General features: G+C 40.7%; 3 protein-coding genes across 4 annotated transcripts; all 3 read right to left on the bottom strand.

Annotated features, from left to right (window-relative positions):
- Window positions 1-56: 56 nt before the first annotated feature.
- On the bottom strand, window positions 57-3352 carry dr1 (down-regulator of transcription 1). The gene is made up of 3 exons (XM_064330595.1): window positions 2470-3352; window positions 1931-2094; window positions 57-1192 (listed from the first exon to the last, which is right to left on the bottom strand). The coding sequence occupies exons 1-3, from the start codon at window positions 2687-2689 to the stop codon at window positions 1043-1045; spliced, it is 534 nt and encodes a 177-aa protein (XP_064186665.1). The 5' UTR covers window positions 2690-3352; the 3' UTR covers window positions 57-1042.
- Window positions 3353-3526: 174 nt separating this feature from the next.
- zgc:109982 (uncharacterized protein LOC553564 homolog) lies at window positions 3527-5905 on the bottom strand. Its single transcript, XM_064330591.1, has 6 exons — window positions 5749-5905; window positions 5147-5308; window positions 4731-4910; window positions 4547-4640; window positions 4099-4282; window positions 3527-3858 (listed from the first exon to the last, which is right to left on the bottom strand). Exons 1-6 carry the CDS (start codon window positions 5843-5845, stop codon window positions 3625-3627), a joined length of 951 nt encoding a protein of 316 aa, XP_064186661.1. The 5' UTR covers window positions 5846-5905; the 3' UTR covers window positions 3527-3624.
- A 2702-nt stretch (window positions 5906-8607) lies between these two features.
- On the bottom strand, window positions 8608-21291 carry scinla (scinderin like a). 2 transcript variants are annotated; one of them, XM_064330581.1, is made up of 17 exons: window positions 21132-21291; window positions 18117-18300; window positions 15537-15691; window positions 14582-14743; window positions 14322-14471; window positions 13975-14064; window positions 13351-13483; window positions 13168-13256; window positions 12629-12844; window positions 12099-12232; window positions 11910-12000; window positions 11455-11625; window positions 10485-10659; window positions 10204-10319; window positions 10007-10084; window positions 9741-9801; window positions 8608-9341 (listed from the first exon to the last, which is right to left on the bottom strand). In XM_064330581.1, the coding sequence occupies exons 2-17, from the start codon at window positions 18295-18297 to the stop codon at window positions 9181-9183; spliced, it is 2163 nt and encodes a 720-aa protein (XP_064186651.1). In that variant the 5' UTR covers window positions 18298-18300; window positions 21132-21291; the 3' UTR covers window positions 8608-9180. The 2 variants fall into 2 exon arrangements, with proteins under 2 accessions (XP_064186651.1, XP_064186652.1); XM_064330582.1 differs by lacking the exon at window positions 21132-21291 and adding an exon at window positions 21079-21097.
- Between the last annotated feature and the right edge of the window lie 3327 nt (window positions 21292-24618).

The following is a 24618-nucleotide window of genomic DNA, read 5'->3' as shown; positions in this document are numbered from 1 at the left end:
GCTCCAAATGAGTATGTGCGTGCTGAATATATTCTAAGAAGCAAGAAAGAAAAACATTTAACTTAACAAAACATGTCAACTTTATTGCTCAGAGAAATGATGAGAAGGCATGAGAATGGGTGTCAACCAATCATTACTTGTTGGATTTCAACACACATCCACAATGCAACTTCTATGCATCACAATGGAAAAATAGTTCATATATCAAAAGAACGGTTTACAAAGTGAAAGTTAAGGTTCACTTAATAGATAATAAGTACAGTACAAACCAAACTTTTCTGTTTTTCATATAGGAGGAACAAATGCATGACTGCGATCAAAAATTTACTCAACCACATACAGGGCTCCCTCCTCTCTTCTCTTTGGTTCTAGCAAAAAAGTGTCTCTTACCTCATTTAGACTTCTGAAAGCAGTGACAGCAATACTGAAAAGGGGTGGAATAAGCCAAAAACCAACATACACCATAGCATAGCTTGGCTACCCAGAAATAACCAAAAGCATTATTTAAAATTATATTTACAAATCAAACTAAATTTACATGGCAGGCCTGGAAGTGTTTCAGAGTTAAACTCATGTATAATTCATACATCAAGAGTGAAGAGTCACTTTCCATAAAAAATCTATTTCAGGGAAAATAATTTACCAGGGAAAAACAAAAATATCCTCACTCGGCAAGAACATTTTGTTTCAATATTCTAACAGAAGATTTTAATCAAACAAAGGGAAAAAATATAAATACAACTGACTTTAAAAAGGGAAAGTACCCCAAAGGTTAAAAGTGCTCCCTCTCTAACTTAACCAAGAGTGTACATATGACAAAGATTTCACTTTTGACCGATCTCATCCTGCATGTAATGAGAGAGGAACAAAAACACAGTTACCTTAAGACCAAACAGAATCTGATTTTGAAATCTCCACTGTGAAATGGCACAAGGCAGTCAGGGCTGAGAGTCAGAGTGCTGGGGAGACTAGCAGAGCCGGTGCTGGCCTCGCCTCGCTGAGATAAGGGGGCAGCAGCCTGTGACGTGCTCTGCCCCGGTGGCTACACGTCGTCCTCCTCGTCCTCTTCGTCCTGAGAAGAGCAGGCCTGCAGACCCCCGCTAGCGGAGGCCGCAGCTAACTGCGCCTGCTGCGCAGCCTGCTGCATCTGCAGCCACTCCTGCTGGGCCAGCTCCGCCTGCTGCTGCCGTGCCTGCGACACAGACCACCGTCAGACCACCGCGGACTCGTAAACGATCCGCGCTGTCAGATCAAGGACACCTGCATTCCGCGTGCGCTGACGAGACACAAAGTAACCACTGGTACAAGTGTCCACACAACAAGGAAAGGGGTGAGGGGTGGGATTTGTTTTGGACTGACAGTTCAAAATAAAGTGGAACTGCAGCAGGGAACAGTGATTGCGTGACTTAGCAAAGATAAGCAGTGCAGGTGCTCTCCAACAATCATTTAAAAAAAAAAAAAAAAAAAGATCTGGGTTAAGGTGAAATCCACTCCTGCTCTCTGCTTATACAGAACTGCGCATTTGACATTCGGCTGATGTTCAAGTGCACGCTGTTATACAAAGATTGCAGCGCTCAGTCGACATAAAAATAGCGTGTAGAACTATATACATGTTTACATCTAACATCACAAGAGTGACCTTTAAGAAAAGCACCGGTTATGGTCTAGTATTATGCATATTTGAAGTGCGGTTTCCGTATGCAAACAGTCATTAAAACACAAGGTACGGGTCCAAAAACTCCAACAAATGTATACACACCGTGGTCAAAACACTTTTGTGATTGCACTTAACCAATGTAACGTTAACATTCGCGATTTTAATATAGTCAACTATGAGCTACTGCGGCAAGCAGACCACCTTGAAAAGAAAACCTGAAAGCGGCTAAATGAATTGCTGGAGGCAAAGTTTAAACAGATGTATGGTTTTTACCTTTGCGAATAACTCCTGCTGCTGTCTGAGCAGCTCTTCTTCGGGAATGCCAAGGTTTTCTAGGCGGGAGCTTGCCTTTCTTTTTTTAAGCGCTACTGTTTTACACTCCTGTAGAACGTCTTTCACCTCGGTGATGTAGGATGCGAAACCAAGGCTTTCAAGCGCTGAGCAAAATAATGGGGAAAAGAGCAGCCAGGACAAATGTGACCATTATAGAACCTAGCTCAAAAACTTTGTAAAAGCCTGATTAGTCCATCTAGCGAGGGAGATCATCTTGGGTTTGAAACTCACTTCAGATGACGGCTTGAGTTTTGTTAGTTATAAATAGGACAGAAGCAGTGGTTCTTAAATGCAAATATAACACACCATATTAGTTACGCGGGCCGGACATATTGAATTGAAGTGACGAACCGTAGGTCACTGCTAGCTTATCTACTGGTAAGGAAATCTAGCAAAGCTGGTAAGACTATTCGTGTATTTAGTAGCTAGAAAAGACAAATGATACATCGTAGTGTGAATTAACATTAAAACTATCTTACCGTTTATAACATGTTCAGGAGAAATTGTTTTCTTTTCAGACTTGTTGCAAATTTCATTTGCCTCGGAAGAGATGAGGTGGATAAATTCAGTGCAACAATTCACCACGAGTTCCCTGGCATCGTTTGCAACCCTTACGTTAGGAAGAGTTTCTTTTATCATTTTGTTGATAGCTGCCCTGGGTATTGTAAGATCATCATCGTTTCCAGACGAAGATGCCATCCTTGGTAAGAGCACAACAAAAACACGCTTGCAAGCTAAACTAGCTCGCCAGCCAACTAGCAGAGTCGCACAGTGCCCTGTCAATTGTGGTTGTCCGGGTAGCTAATTAAACTGCAGAGGAACTTCGCCGCTAGCTAGAGCTACACCATGTAGCTAGAGTAGCACTAACATTAAAATAAATTAACGTTAGAGCTAGCTTGTTCTCGCTGCTCTCTCCAAAAACAGAATATAAACACCGAACTCCTCAGTGATAAAAATAAAATTCATTCAGTAAAATCTCATTATAGCTGGCTAGCAACCCAGTTAGCTAACGTGAGCTATCTAGGTTTATGCATGAAGGTGGCAATGTATCCACCAACAAGCTAGCCAGTCAGACATCTACCTGCTACCGTCCGCGTTTATGAACATGGTTGTTAGCTGACTATTATCGAAGAAAAAATAGTTTTCTTACTTCGATTCAAGTCCTCTTAATAATTTAGCTAACACGAGATTTCTAAACTAAATAAATCCAAGAAGAAAGTAGCTAAATTAATTCTTTACAATTACTAAGCTGTAAATGTTGGCTTCCACCGGAAACAACCGCACACTTCTTTTTTTGTTTTATGAAGGTTGGTACACAGCATAGTGGTGCATTACCGCCACCATCTGAACAGGAGTATGAATCAGGATTTACAAGATTGAAAAAAAAAAAAAAAAACTCAGATCCTACGCAGTTTCTTATAGCAACTTCTTCGAAAGTTTTGGTGTAGTGAGTATGTATGTATTCATTTTTCATTACCTTTATGATAACTGATATTATACAGTGGGCAAGTCAAATGAGAAATTAAACAACGGTGATTTGTTGCGCACAGTGAAACACATTTTAATGCATTTCTCAGCACATTTGTAGATGCATTTAAATAACAGTGCAAGATAAACTGAAGAACAGTAAAGCTCTATGATTGAGGTTTGTCCAGAGTAAAGCTCTTGCGACTCCTCCAGCGGAGCAGCTTGAGGAAATTGAGGCTGGCGTTGAAGACTTTATCATGCTCAAACACCATCTTGTAGAAGGTATCGATGGGCAGATCACCATTAGGGTCAGCATATTTCAGGGTTGTCATGGGCGTGTACAGGGTGTTGGTTTGGTGACGGAATGGTGGATTTTCCATGGTGATGATCTTGTGTGTGTGCTGGAGAAAAGCCACATATTTCATAAAGATTGTAAAGACACAAACACCCAGTTATATTAATAGGATGATTTTACAGTACTATAACAATAGCAAATCTAATGCTTTATTTTAAGCAGAAATGTATAAGTATATGGTTGATTTAAATGAGTAAGAATATCTCCATAGTTATTAAGTTTGTTCGGCAAAAATATATTTCATATAGCCTACTTTGCACAATGTTTAAAATTGACATCGCATTACCTCTGCTATGTCCTCTGGTGTCTGTCCAAGACTGGAAAAGATCTGATTGTAGTTCTTCAGGTAGATGTTGGTAAACATGTCAGCTGTCACTTTGTCTGCTTTTGATAAGTCCGTCTTCATGCCTTCTTCATAGACTTTGCGCTCAAATTCTGTCACCACTGGGCCAGGCTCAATGAGGCTTATGCTGGAAAGATATATATATATGTGTGTGTGTGTGTGTGTGTCTACTTTCTGATGCTTTCAGACTTCCATATGAATCAAAAGGGCAAAAGAAAAGGGCAATATTCTTCAAGAAGAATTCAGCATTCAGCTTGGAGGAGGACAAAGATATACAAAGATACACATCCTGGTTTGGAGATTGGAATATGTGAATTTCATTTGTTTGAGGATGTTATTGAGAAACATTATGTTGCAACAGACTGACTGAGATGAAATGAATACTGCTTACTTTAGATTGAACCTCAATGCTTGGACAGCCAGGCTCTCACAGAACCCCTCTACAGCAAATTTGGATGCTGCATAAATGTCATTAAACAATATGCCTGTGGAAATAAGACAATACCCCATTAAAACAAAACTTTGCTTTGCTTCTAAGACATTTGAAACACAATCCTCATTGCAGTCTCTCTCACCCTGAATGCCCATGACACTGCTGATGACCACGATATGACCACTCTTCCTCCTCTTCATGTCTGGGAGAATCTCCTTCAGGAGACGCACCAGGCCAAAGAAGTTGGTGTCCATGACGGTCTTCATTTCCTCTATGGTCTGGCACTCGATGGGCCCAATCAGACCCATCCCAGCATTGCTAACTGTGAGGGAAGTTCAAAGAGGCACCAGACCTTACACATAGTTAGACTTTGACTGGCCTTTCACAGAACACAAGCACAAAGTAGCAGTTTTGTCATTAGCTTCAGCTATTTTCCTGGATGCTCTTTAAATGAACTTCAACAGGCTGACCGATAGGACAATACCAATGATCAAATGGCATGACAGAGCAGGGGATGAAATCAGAGAATGAATCCTTCTGTTTTCAGAAGTTTCTTACTGAGGATGTCGATTCTCCTCTCTGGGATGCTATCCACACAAGCCTTGATGGACTTCTCATTGCACACATCCAGCTGTTTTATTTCCAGGGTCCTTCCCAGTGTCCGGCCTGCTGCTTCCACCAGGGGCCCCCCTTTACTGAGGTTCCTCATGGTAGCATACACTGAGGGTCACAGTATCATCACAGCCACAGCTAAATACACCCTGTTTAACTGATACATTCTCACCTATTGAATATGTCACTGGGCATCTAGCATTTGAGTCTTAATCTATCCTTGAACATGAAAAAATCACATCTGATTATTTTCATATTGAAAGTGATATTTTAAATGATTATGTTTTGGGACATAAATTCATAAGAATGCATTTGTAACTGGAACTGATCACCTTTGTTTAGATATTGCAAGACCGGACTCAGAACACAACAATGATAGTAACAGTTCTTTTGATGTAATTACATGCTTTGCAGTGTTAGGTTAAATGTCTGTTGCTTACGTTTAAATGTTACTCCTTTGGCGTTACGGCATGTATTTGAATATTTCAGCTACCATTCAGTACAGTGCTGCCGGAGTTCCTATGATTTCTACAGAAAATTATGCTTACCCATGAATCTCTTTTTTTCATCCATTGCGATGCGGACTGCCAGAGACAGGCCGATGCCAGAGGAGCAGCCAGTGATGAGAACAACCTTCTGGTTCATGGTAACGTCTGAGTGTGTGTGTGTGTGTATCTGCTCTCAAGGGAAAATGTGAAAGATTCAGGGGAGGCTCTGAGCATCCAGCCCTTAATCCTCTGGTATCTGACTCAGCTGAAGGTGGATTTCAGGGATGCAGCCCTCTCCACCTGGACACAGGATTACTGAGCAAATTAAAGCCGCACACATGGTGTGAAGCACACATTGCAGCTTAGAGTAATTACATAAGTCTACCTGCTGAAGTAAAAATTACTCTCATGATCAGGGCTTGAGATTAACACCCACCACTCACCAAATGTGGGTACATTTTGCTAGTAGCCTGTAATTCATTCACTCTTACTAGCCACTTTGGGGGGTGACCTTTCGGTAGCATTTTCTATGAAAAGAAATTATATAACCGGTGGCACAGCAGACAGTGTGTAAGCCTACACAGGTGTAGTTATTGCCACACTGCCAATACTGGTATTTTGTAATTGCAATTTAAAAATAAAGATAAAGTAAAAAGGATAAGTTAAAGTGAATCAGCAGAGATTCAACATTGACTTCAGTACATGAATATAAGCATATTCACACAATGCTCAGTAACATCAGATATAGCCTCCTCAGCTGTAGGTGAGTAATAAAATAATTTGTATTTGCCTCACCAAATAAAGTGTTAGAAGTTGTAGTCCTGAAGCATGGAAGTGAGTTTGCATTTTTGATACATGGGTTCCCTTGGCAGATTTCCAATGTTTTTTTCTCATAGGGATTTTGATTTCTGCAGTATGGAAACTTGAGTGGCGGTTGCCAGAATGTGGCCATTGTTGTAGTTTCAATCTAACAATGTAACAATGCTAACAAGTTGCTACATTTAAAGTACAACAATGGTTGCATTCTGGCAACTGCCACTCAAGTTGCCATACTACCCCGACTGCACACGACAGCCATTGTAGTTTCAATATAGCAACTTATAGCAACTTACTTGTTAGCAACTTAATTTTAAAAAGCACGTAAAGGCTTTGAAATTCACAGTAGAGATATTAATGGGTGTAATTTATCTAGCAGAACAAAACTCTCTTGAAACTCTTTTAGGCTTACGTGAACCACAGACCTTATTTTCGGCAGAAAACAAAATCCCTATGGGAAAAAAGCATTGGAAATCTGCCAAGGGAACCCATGGTGGAAGAATTGGCCTACAAAAAAAGGTCATCACTCTAACACTGCAAAGTAAGCTCAGTCTCGTGAAACTGTGTACACTAACTGCAAAGTCTGTACATAGAATTGTGTAGAAGGTTGCTCAGCATTCTTTATATAGCTAGCATTTTTCAGTTTTTGATAGTACTTTATTGTAAATTATTCCTCAGTATCAATATTGTTTTTAGTCAAATTTCTGATAAATAAATGATAAAAGTGTACTGTATATAGATATTAAAAGATCTCAATTACTTTTTTTAAAACTTGTGTTCGTGATTGTGTTTGTGTTCATGTTAAATAAAATGTACCAATGCTAGTTATATCTCTTGTTTCATTGGTTTGCCATTTTGTGAATATAACTATAAACAGTTGGTCAACTTGTGACATGTAATCCAACATTCAAGATGGTAAAATTGTCCTTTTTGGCCAATGTCAACAGCCATTTAGTGCTCCTAAATCCAAATAACAGTAGAGGGAGCATCTGCTATATCTATGTGCTGTGTATAAACTCTTTATTGTTACATCACAGAAATGGGGGAAGAAACAATTATGCATGTAAGAAATGATCATCATTGTGATGCATTCAAATCTGTCATTTTTGTAGTCTCCACACTCTTCCATTATCTGTCACAAGCATGGACTTCTCACACAGATCATTAGGCTTTTAAAAAATAAGATTGGTGGTAACAGATGGTGGCTTAGATGTGCGGGCCACTCAATCAAGCTCTGCAAGATATAAATCTCTAAATAAAGTCATGTCAGATTGGTTACTTACAGCTTTATTCCTTGAATAGAAGAATAATAGAACCTTACACCGTACCAGAATAAGTAATGTATCACTGAATTTTGTCTTTGACTAAGAAAGAGGCGACAAAGTGCAGTATAGCTGCAAAGGTGTTCACAGTTACTCTTCCTAGTTCCTGAGTACTTGCCTTGTACTTTTCCAGTATAAAATGATATTTAGAACTGGTTTCGGGTATTCAGACTGCTGGCCAAAGTTGGCACCTATATGACAAAAATTCAGTTCCGGTCCACGGGGTACATCAGTGCTCTCGGAGAGCGCCTTGGCAGCTCCCATTTTGTTCCGCCTGTTCTCAGACTCAACTCAAAGGAAAATCAAACAGTACAGTAGCCTGTTGTGTTATAAATCTCACATGCAGGCTACTCATTCACAGGCTGGTGGCAATGGTTTCATCTGGCCCTTTCCTCACCGGTGGTGCAAATGTAGTCTAGGTTAAAAACACCACCTCAGTTAGCTGCTACGCCCATTTTTACTAAATACAGCCCTTGTAGGCAGGTAGGGTTCTGTTAACAGATATACAGGATGTGGCCCTTCATGAGAAATTTAAATGGTCATGTGCAGCTTTAATCCACAACTAGTGAGCTGCTCCGGGTTTATGTGATGAAAGAAATGTAATACTTTTTTAGAACTGGTTTAATTTATATTAATATGTCATCTTCCTTAAGGCATCAGCTGTCATTCAAGAATGCCTCTTCTTCATGTCAGGTAATTCATCGTGTTCACACTAACTTATACATTCTGCTATTTGTGTTGTTATTGGAGTAACAAAACCCAAAAAAGGAAAAAAAAACACTTTCAAAAAACAGAATGTTTATTAAAAATGAATCACCCTCACATTCTGATATGTTGTTGCATTTATATGAGTAGATATGAACATCAGCCGTTTTCATTTGGTTGAATTAATGCCCATTCTATGGCAAGATCGCTACAGTGAGACTTAAGGTTTACAGGTATCAGGGTAAAGCATAACCAATGTATTCATTATTGTTTAATGCAATTAAAACTTAATCCTGGTTTTGGATGAAATATCATAACAGCCCGAGTAGATACCTGTAAACACAGGGGTCATTTGCCGCATGGGGTTCATATGTCAATGTTATATGATTAATGCTTTCCCAGCAAAACCCACTGTAGTACTTAGGAACTGTATTGTAAACAATATTCTGTGGAGGAAAGAGGAAAATATATGAAGCAGAGTGTTTCTGTTATGTATGGGGACCTTGCAGCTTAAGGCACTTATCAATTTGTACTGAATGAAGCTTGACAGATGAGAAACCTGCTGACATGTCGAGATATGTAGGTGTATTAGGCAGTAAGGAAAGCCGTGCGTGGGTGTGGTGGTTGGAGGAGGATGGATGCGTGACATTTAGACACGTGCTTTGATCTGCTCAAAGGGGTCTTTTTCCCACAGTTTGGGGTCCCAGGCCTGGAACCACCCGGTGAAAGTGGGGGTTTCAGAGCCCTGGTTGAGAGTGACGATGGGAATGCCGGTGCGGCCAGAGGGGTCGCATTCAAGATAGTCTTTGGCTGAAAAAAAGGACATGTGAATATTACTCCTGGCTGAACTGTCATTCTTTAATGCATTTCACGAAATTCGGTAATTTTCAGTATACATCCTATATGAACTGCCAGCATTTAAAGGAGTTTATTTAGAATTAGTGACCATTAGTGGCTATGGTCATATGCGCCATGGTTTCAAATGGGACCTGTTTCTGTACCCTTGAGCAACTCAAGCTTGATAATACTCGCAATAGTAAAAGTTGAATGCAAGAATGCGATCTGGAAAACTAACCAAATCTGTCTTACTGAAGACCTCACATTAAACAAGAAAATGATCATATAAATAATAAATGTGAAAAGTGTTTTTCCACAAGTCAATGATGCAGTGTGTCACTATGAACAGAGAACCACGCTTTTGGCTCTTACCAATTTTTTCTGATCCCTTTTTTTCAACTTCATTGGCATCCTTTCCAATCCAGAGGAAGATCTGGGCAATGAAAGGACACAGTCAGTGGATTTCTTTACCCGGGGGATTTAGAAAAAAAAATCAAATCATAACTGGGAGAACATGACCATCTCCCCTGAAGGTAGATCCTTTGTCGTGCACCAAATTAAGACTATGGGCCGATGTAATTATTTTTTAAATTTAAATATTATGCCACTGCTGGTACAGATTTATGCCATCCTTTTACCTGATCCAAGGTATCCAACAACATGACATCATCAGTGGCCAGGTCAGACTGAGTGAACTCTCCGGGCACTTCCTCTGCCTGGAAGAAACAGATGTAAAAAAAGGAGGGAGTAAGACAAGTAGCCAAGGAGAGTGCTTGACCTCTGAGAGGGACCTCCCTGATGCACTATAATGCCAACATGACGTCGCATCACTTACAATGAGGCGGCCCGTTTTGTTGGAGCACCCAAACAGGCGAGGAGGCTTGATCACCTTCTGCAGAGCCACTGACGTCTGGTAGGGTTTCTTCCCACCCAGAGCGGTCCAGAAACCAGCTGTTTGGGAGATGTCATTACAGAATAGCTATTTGAATTCACACATACTGAACACAAGCATGAGAATAACCTCACTGTATACATGGCTGTACAAATGACAGAAATGTGACTCCATTTCCCATGGGTCTGAGTGGATGGGTCAGTGGGCACCCACAGGTCACCAACCTGGCTCGTTTGCCTCAGTCACCGCGGTGACACTTCCTCCGAGGAAGCCGGCCACATACTTGGCAGCTGCCATCTCCTCCTCTGTGGAGCCCACGCCCTTCCAGGTGAACAGGGAGTTTGGCGTCTTCAGCACAAACACATCGTTGGTGTTCAGAGACTTTGCGGAAGGCTCAACCTGGGGGCATACGTCTTGACTGGTCAGTGTGTCCATTTGTCCACATCACAACAAAATTACCATTTCCCCTGATAAGAAATGTGTGGCTCTCAGCTCCGTGGAATTTCTGTGTAATCGGCAACTTTCTCTGGCCAATCTACAACACAGTATTCTGCATCCTTTATTAACCAGTGTCTCTAGCTCATATGCATTACATGCAACAGCCTGGCAAGCCGGCACCTATCGGACTGCTACCGGCGCCATCTCTTGGTCTGCCGAGATTCTGTAGATCAGACTAGATCCACTAGTGACAGGGACTGTACACCACCTGTCATCTGCATTCTTTTAACAGCTAACCCTCATATTCACACCTGGCCTCATATCTCGCTGTAGCGTGTTTGCGAAATGCTGGTGGACTGATGGATGCGCCAACAGGGGGCCGCTAATGGGGTCTGCAAGCTTGCTGGCTGGGATGTGACTGATCTGACCACAGCGAGCTGGCCTATATCTCATCTTTTTAAATTTGTGGATGCGTATCAATGTCAGGAACTGACATAATCTCGTGCACGGAGGTGCTCTTGGCATAAATTACCAGACATGGCCATCCACCTCTCGACACATGCTTTGAAATGATCATGTCCATGATTTACTCAGAGATATCCGAGGGAAGAAATCCCTGATCGGGAGTGCGCAAAAGTTTCAGGGAAAACATGGATCAGCTTGAGAAACTACCGCTACCAACACGCCCCCAAATTTCACAGGGATTTAACAGGTCAGATAACTTCCAGAAACTCGTCGGGTCGAGGCAGGGCTCACCTCCACAGCCCGTGTGGCCTGGGTGGTGCTCCGGCGGATGTGGAAGAGGCGGGTGCCGCCCGCCTGCGTCTGGCCCCCCTTGCGGGACGTGCCGCCCAAGTGGATGATCATGGGCTTGTCCTTGAACAGGCTCATCAGGTGGGACGGCTCCCGGCCCTGTGTGACACGCACCTGCGGGACAGGACACCAACGCAGCTGAACGCGCATCCTTCCCATTAACATTAAAGCCAGCACAAAATGTCCTCCCCTCTCGAATGTTACCATAACCAGAACAAGTACTATTACCCAGAACACACCTTGTGCATAAATATAGCAATCGAGTTTTCAAACTCTCAGACAGGCATCAAATGCAATACAAACTGAGGTAAGTACAAGCGGTGTATGAATAAGATACACATCAATATGGTTAACCCCAAATACCAGTTCCCTGAAAGTTCGAAAGGTTTCAAACCAACCTGGACAGGAGTCTGTCCCATGGAGTCGTCCAGCTGAACCGCGAGGAAGGCAGAGGCGGCCAGCTCATCTTTAGTGCATTTCAGCCCCTGCCTAAAACACAAAATTATAGATGAGGCAGCATTTCAGTACGTTTCATGCACGACCTCAAAACGCTGCGCACAAATTTCACACACACAGCGAACACTCACCAGATGTAGATGATGTGCTTCTCCCCACCGCCCAGCCTGTAGCTGTACAGGATGAGGTAACAGTCTCCCCCATAAAAATGCCCATATGTCGCGGGCCCCACTTCAACCTTCTCTCCCCCCTCAATGCGCCAGACCTAGAGACAAGATACAGACACAGAGGAAAAGCCATTATTACACAAGGAACATAGCTGTAGACAACTATGATTTCAGTTTGACTAAATAAAAAAGAGGCAGACATTTTTTCAACCACAGTATATGCAAACTGAGCAATGCCATATCAGTGTTGCTTCTTACCTATAAAATAGGCAGCACATTTCTCTGATGTTTGAACGATTCTACTGAATCACAAGAATTGGATGGAAGAAGAAATGGATTTCACCTTGCTACACTGCTTTTCAGCTGTATTTCATGCATTGCAGTTTGCACTGTGAATCTGGCGTTCCACAATCATATTTCTTACACAAGGTGAGGCGCTGCATCTGTAGTTCTTGTGCAGGGCTTTTGATTCATAAGCTACACGTTGTGATTACCTGGACCTTTCCAGAGCCGTCATCCACCATGCCGTGTTGGGCAGCCATGGCATTGTTGGAATGCAGGGAGGAGGCGTTGAAGGGAACTTGCTCAATGCGAGCGATACTACCAATGGTGTAGGCCTGACCGGGACCTGTGGTTTCATACTTGTCCTTCCAGTTAAAGAAGAACTGCTTGAAAAGGGCAGTCTCTGCTCCTGCTGGGAGCACCACAATCTGCACACACAAGAGACCCAAATGTTTTATAAACCCACGGCCAGTAAGTGGCTCTGACATAGAGAGAAATTCAGCACAATGAGGTTGTTTGGGTATTGCTTTAGGCTAAATGTCTAGAGAAACACTAAATGGCACACTAGTGATACTCCACAAACCAGGAGCCAAAGTGCTCCAAACTGTTACATCTTGTGTCGTAGTTGCATTGAAATATTTCTATTAAAGCATCCATAGCAATGAAGTGGAACATTGCATTGCTTGTTTTGAATGCTATTTATGCACAAAAACATTGACTATAGTGTCAAATAACTTAGCATCGAGTTTACCTGGATTGAGTTGGAGTACTGCTTATCTTTGACAAACTTCTCAGCAGCAGACATGGCAACTTCACGTTCAGCTTTGTTGGCATCTTGTCCTACAGTAAGTAACAGTCAGCATCCTCTGTGGTCTTCAAAACACAAGAGTTTGCTGTCCCCAGTTATTTCTGAAAAGCCACTTCAATCCCTTACCTTTCCACAAGAATATCTTGTTATTCTTGCTATTGTCCAGGATGTAGCACTCGTCGGGCGACAGCATGTCCTGTTTGAAAGGGCAGGACTCGGCCACCGAAGTCACCTTCATGGAGCCAGAGGCATCTGAGATCTGCACCAGAGCATTCACATTACTGTACACTTCTACCAAAGTGCCACATACTGCAATATAACACTTAAAGTGCAGACTACCGCACTGTGGTCCTGGCAATATCACAAGTCTCCTTTCCTGCAATGACCAAGCCACTAATGCACTTGCCCGTGTGGTCGCCAGGGGAACTTGGATGACCAGGCCAGAATAAGTACACAGCAAAATGTCCAGTGCCAATTTAACTCTAACAGTGTTAGCTGAACTCTCAACAGACCACATCTGGTCCCACTATGGAATGTGGGACCAAATGTTATCTGTGAACAGTTGAATGAACTTGTTAGAGTTGAATTAAAACTGGACATTTTACTGTGTAGAAGTGATGATACATTGCATTGTCTCTACAAGCAACAGAATTTTAATTATAGTGCTAAAATATTGTTCTTTGTGAAGTATATAAAGTAGCATCATGAGGATAATATTGGACACATCAGTACAGAAATATGACAACCTACCATATACAGAGAGGCCTTCTTACGATTAGACATTTCCACAGGCTCATCAGGTTCTGCAGAAGCAATGTTTGCAGGTGCTGGCCCCAAAACCTAAAATTAACAAATACTGTGAGTGCTTTTGTGAGGAGAGGAAGCCAAAATAATCTCTTTATTTACAACCAGCTCCCCAAATAAGCAATGTGATTGTACCCAGAAAATTTAAAATAAAAAATTAGCATGACTTCCAAAGGGAAGAATAAGCGGGTAGAATTTAGACTGAATTAACTCCTATTGATCTTCATCCTAATGTGCAAACGGAATTTGCATGCAAACTCCCTGCGTGGTGTGAAACAGCTAAATTGTCTCACATCAATGACAGCCTGTGGCTCAGCCCCCTCGTCGATCATCTCCATCTTGGCACGGCCACCCCTCTCATTGTCACGGATGTCCGCGGCCACCTCGGTGGCCTTCAAACGCTCAAAGCGATTGCACTCACTGCCGGACCAATGGTAGATAACCTGAGAAGAGGATGATATACATGTATAATAACGTACACATTCAGATATGTAAAGGAATGTATCAGTGCCTATGGAGCAACTCCCAGGACAACTGTCGCTCTTGTCCTTACACTGCCCAGGTCAATGATGAAGCAGTCGCCCTTGTTGAAGTTGTCCCAGGACATGTCCACCTCAACGGCTCGGATGGAACGTCGACCCTTAACATGCAGCAGACGCTTCTGATTCATTTCATTGGTCACCACATGCTGGAAGCCAGACGACACTCCACCTTTCTGGAGAGAGAAAGATACTAGAATCAAGCCAAGCGTTGATGGGATGTGGTCGTCAAAGCACTTTCCTGTTCTACTGCATAACCACTATAGAACACTGTGGGTTTTAATAGCATCATGTGACACAGTAACAGAAAATAAAATGGTTCGATTTGTTATATTGAGGTATTGAACTAGCAGCTCCTTCCACATGAAACAGGCTGCCGATATTTCTATATAAACAAACTGACTTTAGATCTATTGAAGTTGATGTTGTCAAAAGGCTTTTAAATTGAAAGGCTTTTATATTATGAAAACTTTTTGTTTTGGCTTCTTCATAATCATAGCGGACAAATCGTTCATCATCCAAACTCAAATCCTGCCATGCCCTTCTGAGGTAGTTTTGAAATAAAGCCAAATGGCTTGAATAAAACAGATGGATTTGTGAAGTAAATAAACCACAAACGGGTGGAAATGATACCAATGGCACAAAGACACTGTTCTCTTCACAAGAAGAGGCACGTAATTTGTAGTGTGCAGTCCTTCTGTAAATTTCCACAGATTTAATCAATTCTGCCATAGGCCACATTTGAGGGCAAGGCTGACTCTTGTGACTCCTGGGTCCAAAATATGTCTGAGTGAATCCTTGGTCAAAACAGAGCAAATTTAAACTCAGAGATCACAAAATTGAATAAATAACAACATATAAAAATGACAACAGAAGTCATAGTTTGTAAGCCTATCTTACAAATGCAACACTTTGACACAGAATTGCTTAGCTATGTCTGTCCCAGTGACTGGTATGCTGGAATCTCACCATGTACTTCATCCCAGACTTGAAGAAGCCCTGGAATGTGAGGGACTCTTCCCCCTGGACCTCGCGGTACTGCACTGGTTTGCCGCCCAGGTGGTTATCGAGCTGTGTTGCAAAGATGGCAGCAGCACCACTTTCATCCTGAGAGCACTCACTTCCTGTTAGGTGAGAAAATCAGATGACATCAGGGAAGTGCCCTCTTGCATGTGATGTGAGGGAATCTAATATAGTTTAGAGTTGCCCATTTAGGTCATTTCAAACAAATGTGAAAATATGCCACAGATGCAGATTTAAAAAAAAATAAAATAAATAAATAATAATAAGAATCCTAATAATAATAATAATAATAATTATTATTATTATTATTATTATAACCTTTTGATTTTGCTTGTTTTTCATTGTATTCCAAAACCATAATCTCTCCTGTGCATTTTGCCAATGGAGAATAGCAGATACATGAACAGCACAGATCAAGTCTTAAAGTGATTGTAAAGGGGCCGAAAATAGTTAAAATAACCATGAATTATCACAGAGGGATGTCTCCACTACACATCCCCCAAATGTCTGTTTAAAGTGAAGTTAATAACTATAATAACTTTTCAAAAAGTCAGATATTAAATCTGTATAGAAACAAGCACGAATCTGCAATAGCTGCGACTGCACACGTGCATGCGTCCATGTGTGCATGTACCCACGTACACACCCTCACACAAACACGTGACCTCTTCTTTGGCTCATGACCAACCTTTCCACAAAATCTTGTGCAAATCTGTGAATCCATTCGGGAGTTATGCGCCTTTTCGTGATAGGCCACGCCCATCACCACTCCCCTTCTTGGTCAATCGGCCTGAAAGTTACTCAGCTCTACCTTCGGTCATGACCATCCTCCATGTCAAATTCCTGCCTCCTGGGGCAAAAACTGTGGACGCTATGGGGTGGGACACTTTTGTGGACCAACCGACCAACCAACCGACCGACCGACAGACAGACCTATAGAGCTGCAGTCGCAGCTGAAAACCTCAGGATTGTATGGGCGTGGTTAGGACCGCCCAGGCCACCCCAACCTCCCCCTCAACTCCTTCCAGAACGTTCCAACGTTCCAGTATACAAACACATCTGGCTAGCGTGGCTACATCTATCTATCATGAATGGCAGTGGGCTTTAAGGCTGTGAGTGCAATGAAATGGATAAGGCTGTGAGTGCAATGAAAAGGCATATCAGATAGCAAAATAAAGAAATTCCAATTGCTAAAACTATCTACCTTAGCTACCCTAGCAGAACAGATTTACCTACCTGGAGCTGGGCATTCTTTTACTAAAACTGTCTGCCAAACAATCTGTTACTTTAGACAGCTTCACATGGTGCTCAATATCAGCCTGTCATCAAGCACTGAAAACTACAGAGTTAATGACCGACCTCCCCACTACCCCAGACTAAACCCTGTGCCTGCCCATCAAAACTAAACAAGATACCAAGATGAGGCAAGTCAGGTCTCCCATAAAAATCTGACAAAAAGAGATTAATTACTTAAAGTGACAGGGAGAAGGATAAGGTTGATAGATAGATTAAGAAAGGAAACAAACGACAGCTGACTATTACAAATCTCTATAACGATTCTGTTTTAGTGGGGCATAATACTTTTATTTACCTCATGAAGAACCTGGACCCAATAGCTCCGAGCCTGGTAATAAATTGAACTCCACCCATTTAATCCCCACATAGGAATAGATGGAAGTATTTAGACTGATATAAAGCAATACTGCAATGCCATTGATTTCTTATACTGTTGCTGGTGTTTTATACATACCATAATAACCCCAAACAATGTATGCTGAAGCTGTTCAAGGATTACTTCACTATCGGTTTTGGTCTTTTCATATCATATGTTGCCAACACTAAAAATAGAGTGTTATCCTTTACAGTAAGTAGAACATCTGTGGTGCAGTGAATGCTAGGAGGTGGGGGAGGCACATGCACATGGATCGTTAAAGTTATTCTGGTTACTCTACAGAAGCACTGTTCATAATATTCATATTCATAACTACATTGCTCATAATTACACTTATTACATTTTTGAGGCATGGTGACATACTTCCAAACAAGCAGTTGATAGTGTTGTACATGTCTGTGCATGCATCAGCAAAGAAGGCCTCAACTCCCGTGGTTTAAGAGATTATCTGAGCGCTGCCTTCAGCCAAAGCACTTGGACTCTTCAGACATAGTTGTGATGAAATATTTCTCCAGACTGAGTTGCACTTGAAACAGGAAATGCTGTAGCAATTTTCCATCTGATGCACAAAACATTGCTTCATAAAAAAAACCCGCAGAAGCCTAATATAATACAAACATTATTAAAATATGCTGAAGATAGACTGATGTATCCGCAATACTGGAGCCAAACCACAAGTGATTTATTGCCACCAAAAAAAATGTATAAATCACAGTCTCAAATACACCTCAACCCAGTTTTTTTAACAACCCTGGATCGCGACAGAAGTGGATTGAAATCTAAATAGCTTAGGTTAAATGATGAGGATGGAATTTGAGCACATAAACAGAGTATAAACAGATCTCAAAGCATACCCAGCCACTTGTGAAGACTGTATGATGGAGCTTTGGTGGTGTACAGCAAGATGTAGGCATCTCCGGTGTAGAAGTTGCCGTAGAGTTCCTTCGGAACAGGCTTCAAATCCATTTTCTCCAACCGCCAGATCTGAAGTCCTGGCACCTTCCCAGCATTCTGGAATTCTTTGTGGGTTACCATGGTCTAAAGGGAGGTAAGAAACCAGAGTGAGAAGCATCCTAAACTTCCAGACAGATGCTGTTCCAAACCAAGACACTCAGTATTGTTCCCAATAATATGCTAATTTATTTAATAATCAATAAAATTATTTTATACAATTTTGTGCTGGGTGCACAAAAAACTAGTTAATTTCTCATATTGCCATTTAATTTACTTTTCATCCACTTTTGAAGTTACAATGTATTTCACAATTACATAATAATAAAATAAATTATATCTGAGACTTCTCACACAACTTTCTTGACTACAGTGGCAGATTCACAAATGTGTTATTTGGTACCTTTGCACTACACACAATTTGAATATTTAGCAAGGAAATACCATGGCTGACTAAATATTCATATTTCCCCCTTAAAATATATGTATAATCAAATACCGTTAAATATGTATCTCTCACATTTATCAGACAATTTATACACTAGCTCTTCCTTGCTGGTGATGCAATGATATGGCTCATAAACCAATGATAAAATGGATTTCTAGACTGCTAGTGTAGAAATAAGTGAATAATATGCCAGTAATTATACAAATTTGGTATAATTACTGGCTGCAGAAACATAAACTTAAACAACATAAAGTATTGTAATATACCTTTAAAAAAAAACTTGGGAAAGCACCTGTTGGTATGAAAGCCATTTATGATTCAAACTGTATCTTCAACGAACTCTGCCCAAAGGCCATACTGATAAAATGGCTGAGAGCAGCATTTACACAGCAGGGTGTAGATGCTGTAACTACAGACAGAAACACTGACTCATGAGTTCACCGCACATTCTGTCCCCGTGCTCAAAGCTTCTGTTTAATCACAACAGGAGTAGCTAAGCATTAACATGAAATAAAATCACTTCTTGATCTGTTATCTTTATCTGACTTTACCTGAATTTTTGGTATTGGCATGTTCAGGGAAAAGAAACAAGGAAACAAGGAATTAGGATAAAATTCACAAGGTCCTCTTTCCTTGTGAATTTTGTATAATATAGAGTTTTATAATATATAAGTTTATCCTAATTCAATAATATTGCAATTATATTTATTTATTCTGTTTCCATACCTGTTTTGTAAGCAACAGTAGTGTATTTGTTATTTAAATATTTTTTTAATAATAGTTTATATCATTGTTTTTTTTTTTTGGGGGGGGGGGGGGGTAATGTTTTCACAGTCTGGAATGTTACAAAATTAATGTTTCCCCATAGCAAGAGTGTGTGTGTATGTGTGCGTGTTTGCGTGCAGTTGTGTGCACATGTGTGTTTAATGTACTGTATGAGTGCATGCGTGCATCATTATGTCCCATGAGGTTATGCACAAACCCAGCAAGTCAGCTTTCAAGGCTTGTATTCACAAAGTGCCACAGAGTATGAGCTCTGATCTAGGATCCGTTTAGCCTTTAAATTACAACATAGGGATGGGGAAAGGCTAATCCTAGATCAGCACTCCTATACTGACATGCTTTATGAATGTGGGCTCAGAGAGTCGTAATGAGGAAGAGTCCCCAGATGTCAGCTTCTCAGGAAAATAGCACACTTTGATGCCACTGGTATTTTCTCTTTAAAATATTTTACATTCGGGAGGCATCTTTAAACAGACACACCCATGCACTTCTCCAGCAGTGAGTCAGATCTAATCCAAATCTGCTATGCAAGTTCATGCAACAAAGGCAGTCGATTATTTTGCCCTGCACCAACACTGATTGGTCAGGATGACAATTGCAAGTATATGCAGTCAGGGTAGGCACCACCGACCTTGTTTATTACGATGTGGATAATCACAAACTTTTGTTTTCGCAAATTTTCTGCAAAGTGTGTATATTTTTTGCTCAAACAAATAACATATGGAGAGGAATGTGGTTTGGAAAGCACCTAAAGATAAGTTCTGTACATTTCCATCAGATATTTCTGCCAGTAGGTATGCTTTAATATGTTTTATGTTCTGAAATGAGGGAAGTCAGGTGATACAATTAAGTCAGTGATGTTCCCATTGACGTGGACCATTTCTAAACACAATCCATACTTGAGTATTCTCAATAATTCAACTGCAATTTACTTAGATGTACTAAAAGTACCCAAACTTGTTTTGTTTTTTTTTTTGGCAATTTTCACAACAATAACACTAAGAAACAAAATGCAATAATACACGTCTGAAGAGAAACAACGTTTAAACCACACTGCATACACTATTGTATGTTTCAAACACCATTCATACAATGTGGCGTAGCAATTTAATTCACGGGTTTTCAAGGCAAACCACGAACCCAACTCTGGAATTTTCCTTCCCGGAAAAAAACAGTCGGGACGCGCTGTACTTCTGACTGTATCGGTTATGGCAATCTTAGAAACTTTGCCCTACACAATCTGCTGAATCGACTACAACGTCAAAATAGTTATTTTTGGCTCTACTGGGCTCCACCATCCATTGACATTATAGATAAACGAACATCCGCAGCAAACGGACCCCAAGAAAGTTATACAACTGAACAGTGCATTCAATTTCCACCGCCTCCAAAACGAAAAAGAGGCCAGTACCATCTGTACATCGACTTAACATATTTTGTAAGCTATAGCGTGAAAGTCCTGCTTTTAAAGCACGCTGAATGGATACCAATTTATCATGTGAAAAATACGTTTAATCTGAAAATGGGCTTCATAAAAAAGTTGTATTTGCAAAGCCTAAATCCGTTTCTAAATGTGCATCTCCAAAAATAAAGACAAATGCATCCGCAAAAGGGAAATTTCTGTCATCGCTAACCTACTATATACTGGAAAATGCATCCAGTTGTTTGTGGAATCGTCGTCACTTACTAGCGACAGAGAACTGAAGATTCGTACTCAGTGAAGAAGGCAGATGTGGCTGCTGCTTTGTGGTCCAGGTTCTGCAACAGGCTTACTAAAAAGTGGCGATTATATAGTGTGGCACATTCGGCAGGGAGGGGTATTTTTGGCCGACCGCCAATAGTCAAGGAAACACATTGCGAAGGTTCTATTGTCTATTTTTCTTCTCTTTTTTAAACCTCGTACTCGCCTTCTGCAATTCTGGGCAAACCTTTGATTAAGCAAAATTTTACCTATATTTTATCAAGCTACTGATTTTATTTTTATAATAACCATTCTGTATTTTACAGCAGTTTGAAGTGCATTATAGCCTATTTCTACAATATGCGATGCTGTTCATTGCCAGTTGTAATGGTAAGGGCATATATGGACAGGAAGTCTTTGTTTCCAAACGATATTGCTTTGCTTAAGGAAAAGCAACAGATGAATTAACGTCTGTGTTTGTAGAATCGGGGACATAGGAAATACAACCACAAGATGCCAAGCAGGGCGTATTCTCTTAAAATTTGGTTTGCAAAACTTTTCCAGTTCAAACAGCCGGGCATTCAAAGCGAATAAATATCTTGAAAAAGACATGTATTTAAAAGCTTCCTTGCAGTTATCAATCGTGCACGCACGGCTATTGTTGGTTAAAATCCCATGCAGATGCATATCATTTCCAAACCCCATTGCCAGGGTGTCTTTATCCTACGTCAGTTACGTCTATGTACTGTAATACCACTGTCTGCCATTTTACGAACGCTAGAGTGTTAAACATTTTACTTTTTAACACTTTCATTTTCCAGTCTGTGAACACAACAATAGAAACTCCAGCAATAATGAGAAAATGGAAAGTATCACAGTGTTGGTGGAACCAAGAATATGAATGAGTAAACGTACGTATCTGTTATTAACCTTCAATTTATTGTTTATAAAAAAATATTTCAACGGAATATTTGCTTTATACGCAACTATTGCAATAGAATAAGCTAGTTATCAGCTATCTTGATAAAACCTTTTGATTCGTGGTTGATAGTGTAATAGTAAACATAGATAAACGCTCAGGGTAGTGCTTGATGGGGTTGACTCTTTTCCAAGTTCAGTGCATAAACCAGAATAGGCAGCTTTAAGGCACTTTCTTCAGTAATTGCACAATGAATATTTTGCTGCTCAGAAATATGGAACTAATAAGTTTTATGTGCAAAACTGTATGTGTCTTAGTTTTACTTGAGTTAGCTTGCATTCGTCTGTATTAAATCTAACACACAATCTCTCTCGCTCTCTCTCTCTCTCTCACTCTCTGAGGGTGAGGGGGGAGGGGAAGGAGGTATTGAAATAGTCATGCAAGCTTCAATCTTGACACATAATGTAACACTGGAATATTTGAAATGCCCAACTAACCCAAAAGTTGCTTACAGGCATATAACACAGGCATTCAGTGCAAATTTCTACTCAGTGAATTAATAGTCACAGCACAGGTATTTTCAAATAAATAATGGAAATGGCTGTTCAGTGTTTTTGGATAAGCACCGTTAGATGCACTTTCAGAACGGAAAGTGCTGTATAGGCATCAGGCAGTCCAGTCAGTTTTCTAAATTACACATTTTTACATACCTATGGTTCACTTCACTCTCCCTCACCCAGAGGGAAGATGAGAATTTCAAATGAGAAGAAGTAGCTCTTCTTGTCAGCCCACTAACACAATGAAGTCCAGAAGCACAATATGGTAGTTTATTGTTTGGCTGAGGTTTAGAACTCATACACATCAGTACAGCACTGAATGCAGCTTTTAGTTTGAGCATATAAAGTTAGTGGCACTGAATGTACTTATGCTTATACGTGAACATAAAAGGACTATGTGTTCATTTATAAGCACTGTTATGAATTACAGAGGTATTCATAGATCCGTAAATTAACTATAGGTAACTAAGGATATTGCAGTAATTATAGCATCTAATTTATACCTTGATAATGCTTGAAGTCAAGAACAGACTGCATAATTGGTATCTATGAACACTAGCTGCAGGTGAGGACACATCTTTGTGTATGCACTTGTGGATAGCTAGCATTAGCACAGGACTGATTTTTAACTGGCTCACAAAGATAACTGAACACCATCTCCCCACTACCATTGCTTCAAAATATACAAGAATGGAGGGTGGTGTGTGGACTCCCAGACAGATAGCTGGAAGCGACTCTAGGAAAAGTCTCCCTGCTAATCTTCTCTTTACAATCACTTTGTGTCACAGGAAGCGTTTTGTTTGTCTCTGTAATCTCGCTTTCACTGGGGCTCAGATCACCCATTGGATGGTGACTGGGTCTGAACCACCCAATGAAAAGTGATGTTTGTGCAAATCTCTGTGGCTGGTGTTTGACCAGCATTTGTAGGCCAACGGTGTGGTCCAGCCCTCCCCTCCCCAACAATGGGGAACCTTATCAATGAATGAATTAGTGTATTAGATTTCCAGGTCACATTGGTTCCATGACTTTTAACTCTGCATTCCGCTGTGGAAAAAGCATCACGATTTTCCATAATAAATTATGAATTATGAATTCAACCCCCCTGTATACCTGTATTCTTTTCTGTGTACTTTGAAGGTGGCTTGGTGCTAGGTCTTTATGTACCTGAGCTTCTATTTTGTAATACTGTTTTTTATTATTATTATTTTTTTGGTTATTTATATCAGATGCAAACTTTTATTCACCCTTTTGAAACAAACCAGTCAGGTAGGTTTTAGAGCTTTTACCCTGCTACATTGACTTATTTTTGGATGGTGCTTTGTCACCCATTGTTGCAAGAATTTAGGCTTTGACATGTAGGAATGCTTTCCACTGAACATCACCTTCCTTTCCTGCCTGCGACCTGAACTTCAACTTAAATGGAATATACTGCAATTATTTTTGGAGACTATAATGTTAAATATAAGGCATAACAATGTATAGTGATATCAGAAAGCAGCATATACATATATTCAATTTTATAATATTCCTTGTGTATTTTGTTTTTGTAAGGCTGAAAGAGCATCCATCCATTATCTACCCGCTTATCCTGATCAGGGTTGCAGGGGGTTCTGGAGCCTATCCCATCGTGCATTGGACGAGAGGCAGGAATACACCCTGGACAGGTCGTCCATCTGTCGCAGTGCGCACACACCGTTCACTCACCATTCACACACGCACTCATACCTATGGGCAATGGGATGGGAACATGCAAACTCCACACAGAAAGGCCCAGCCCGAGATTCAAACCCAGGACCTTCTTGCTGTGACCACTGCACCTCCCGCTGAAGAAGGCAGCCACGGAGAAATGCTTTAAGGACTATGCCTCTAACAAGCAACAATATAATTGACTATAAAATTAATAGATATTGAAGATGATAATGACGATGAAATTGAGAATACATGTATCAAAAAAATAAACTTGTGGATTTTTGAGAAATTGAATTTCAATTTGCTGGTTTGATCTGATATCAAACAT

This window comes from Anguilla rostrata, chromosome 4 (assembly GCF_018555375.3).
Source record: "Anguilla rostrata isolate EN2019 chromosome 4, ASM1855537v3, whole genome shotgun sequence".
Taxonomy (NCBI): Eukaryota; Metazoa; Chordata; class Actinopteri; order Anguilliformes; family Anguillidae; genus Anguilla; species Anguilla rostrata.
Note: the sequence above shows the minus strand (reverse complement) of the source record. Positions and strands in the feature narration are given on the sequence as shown.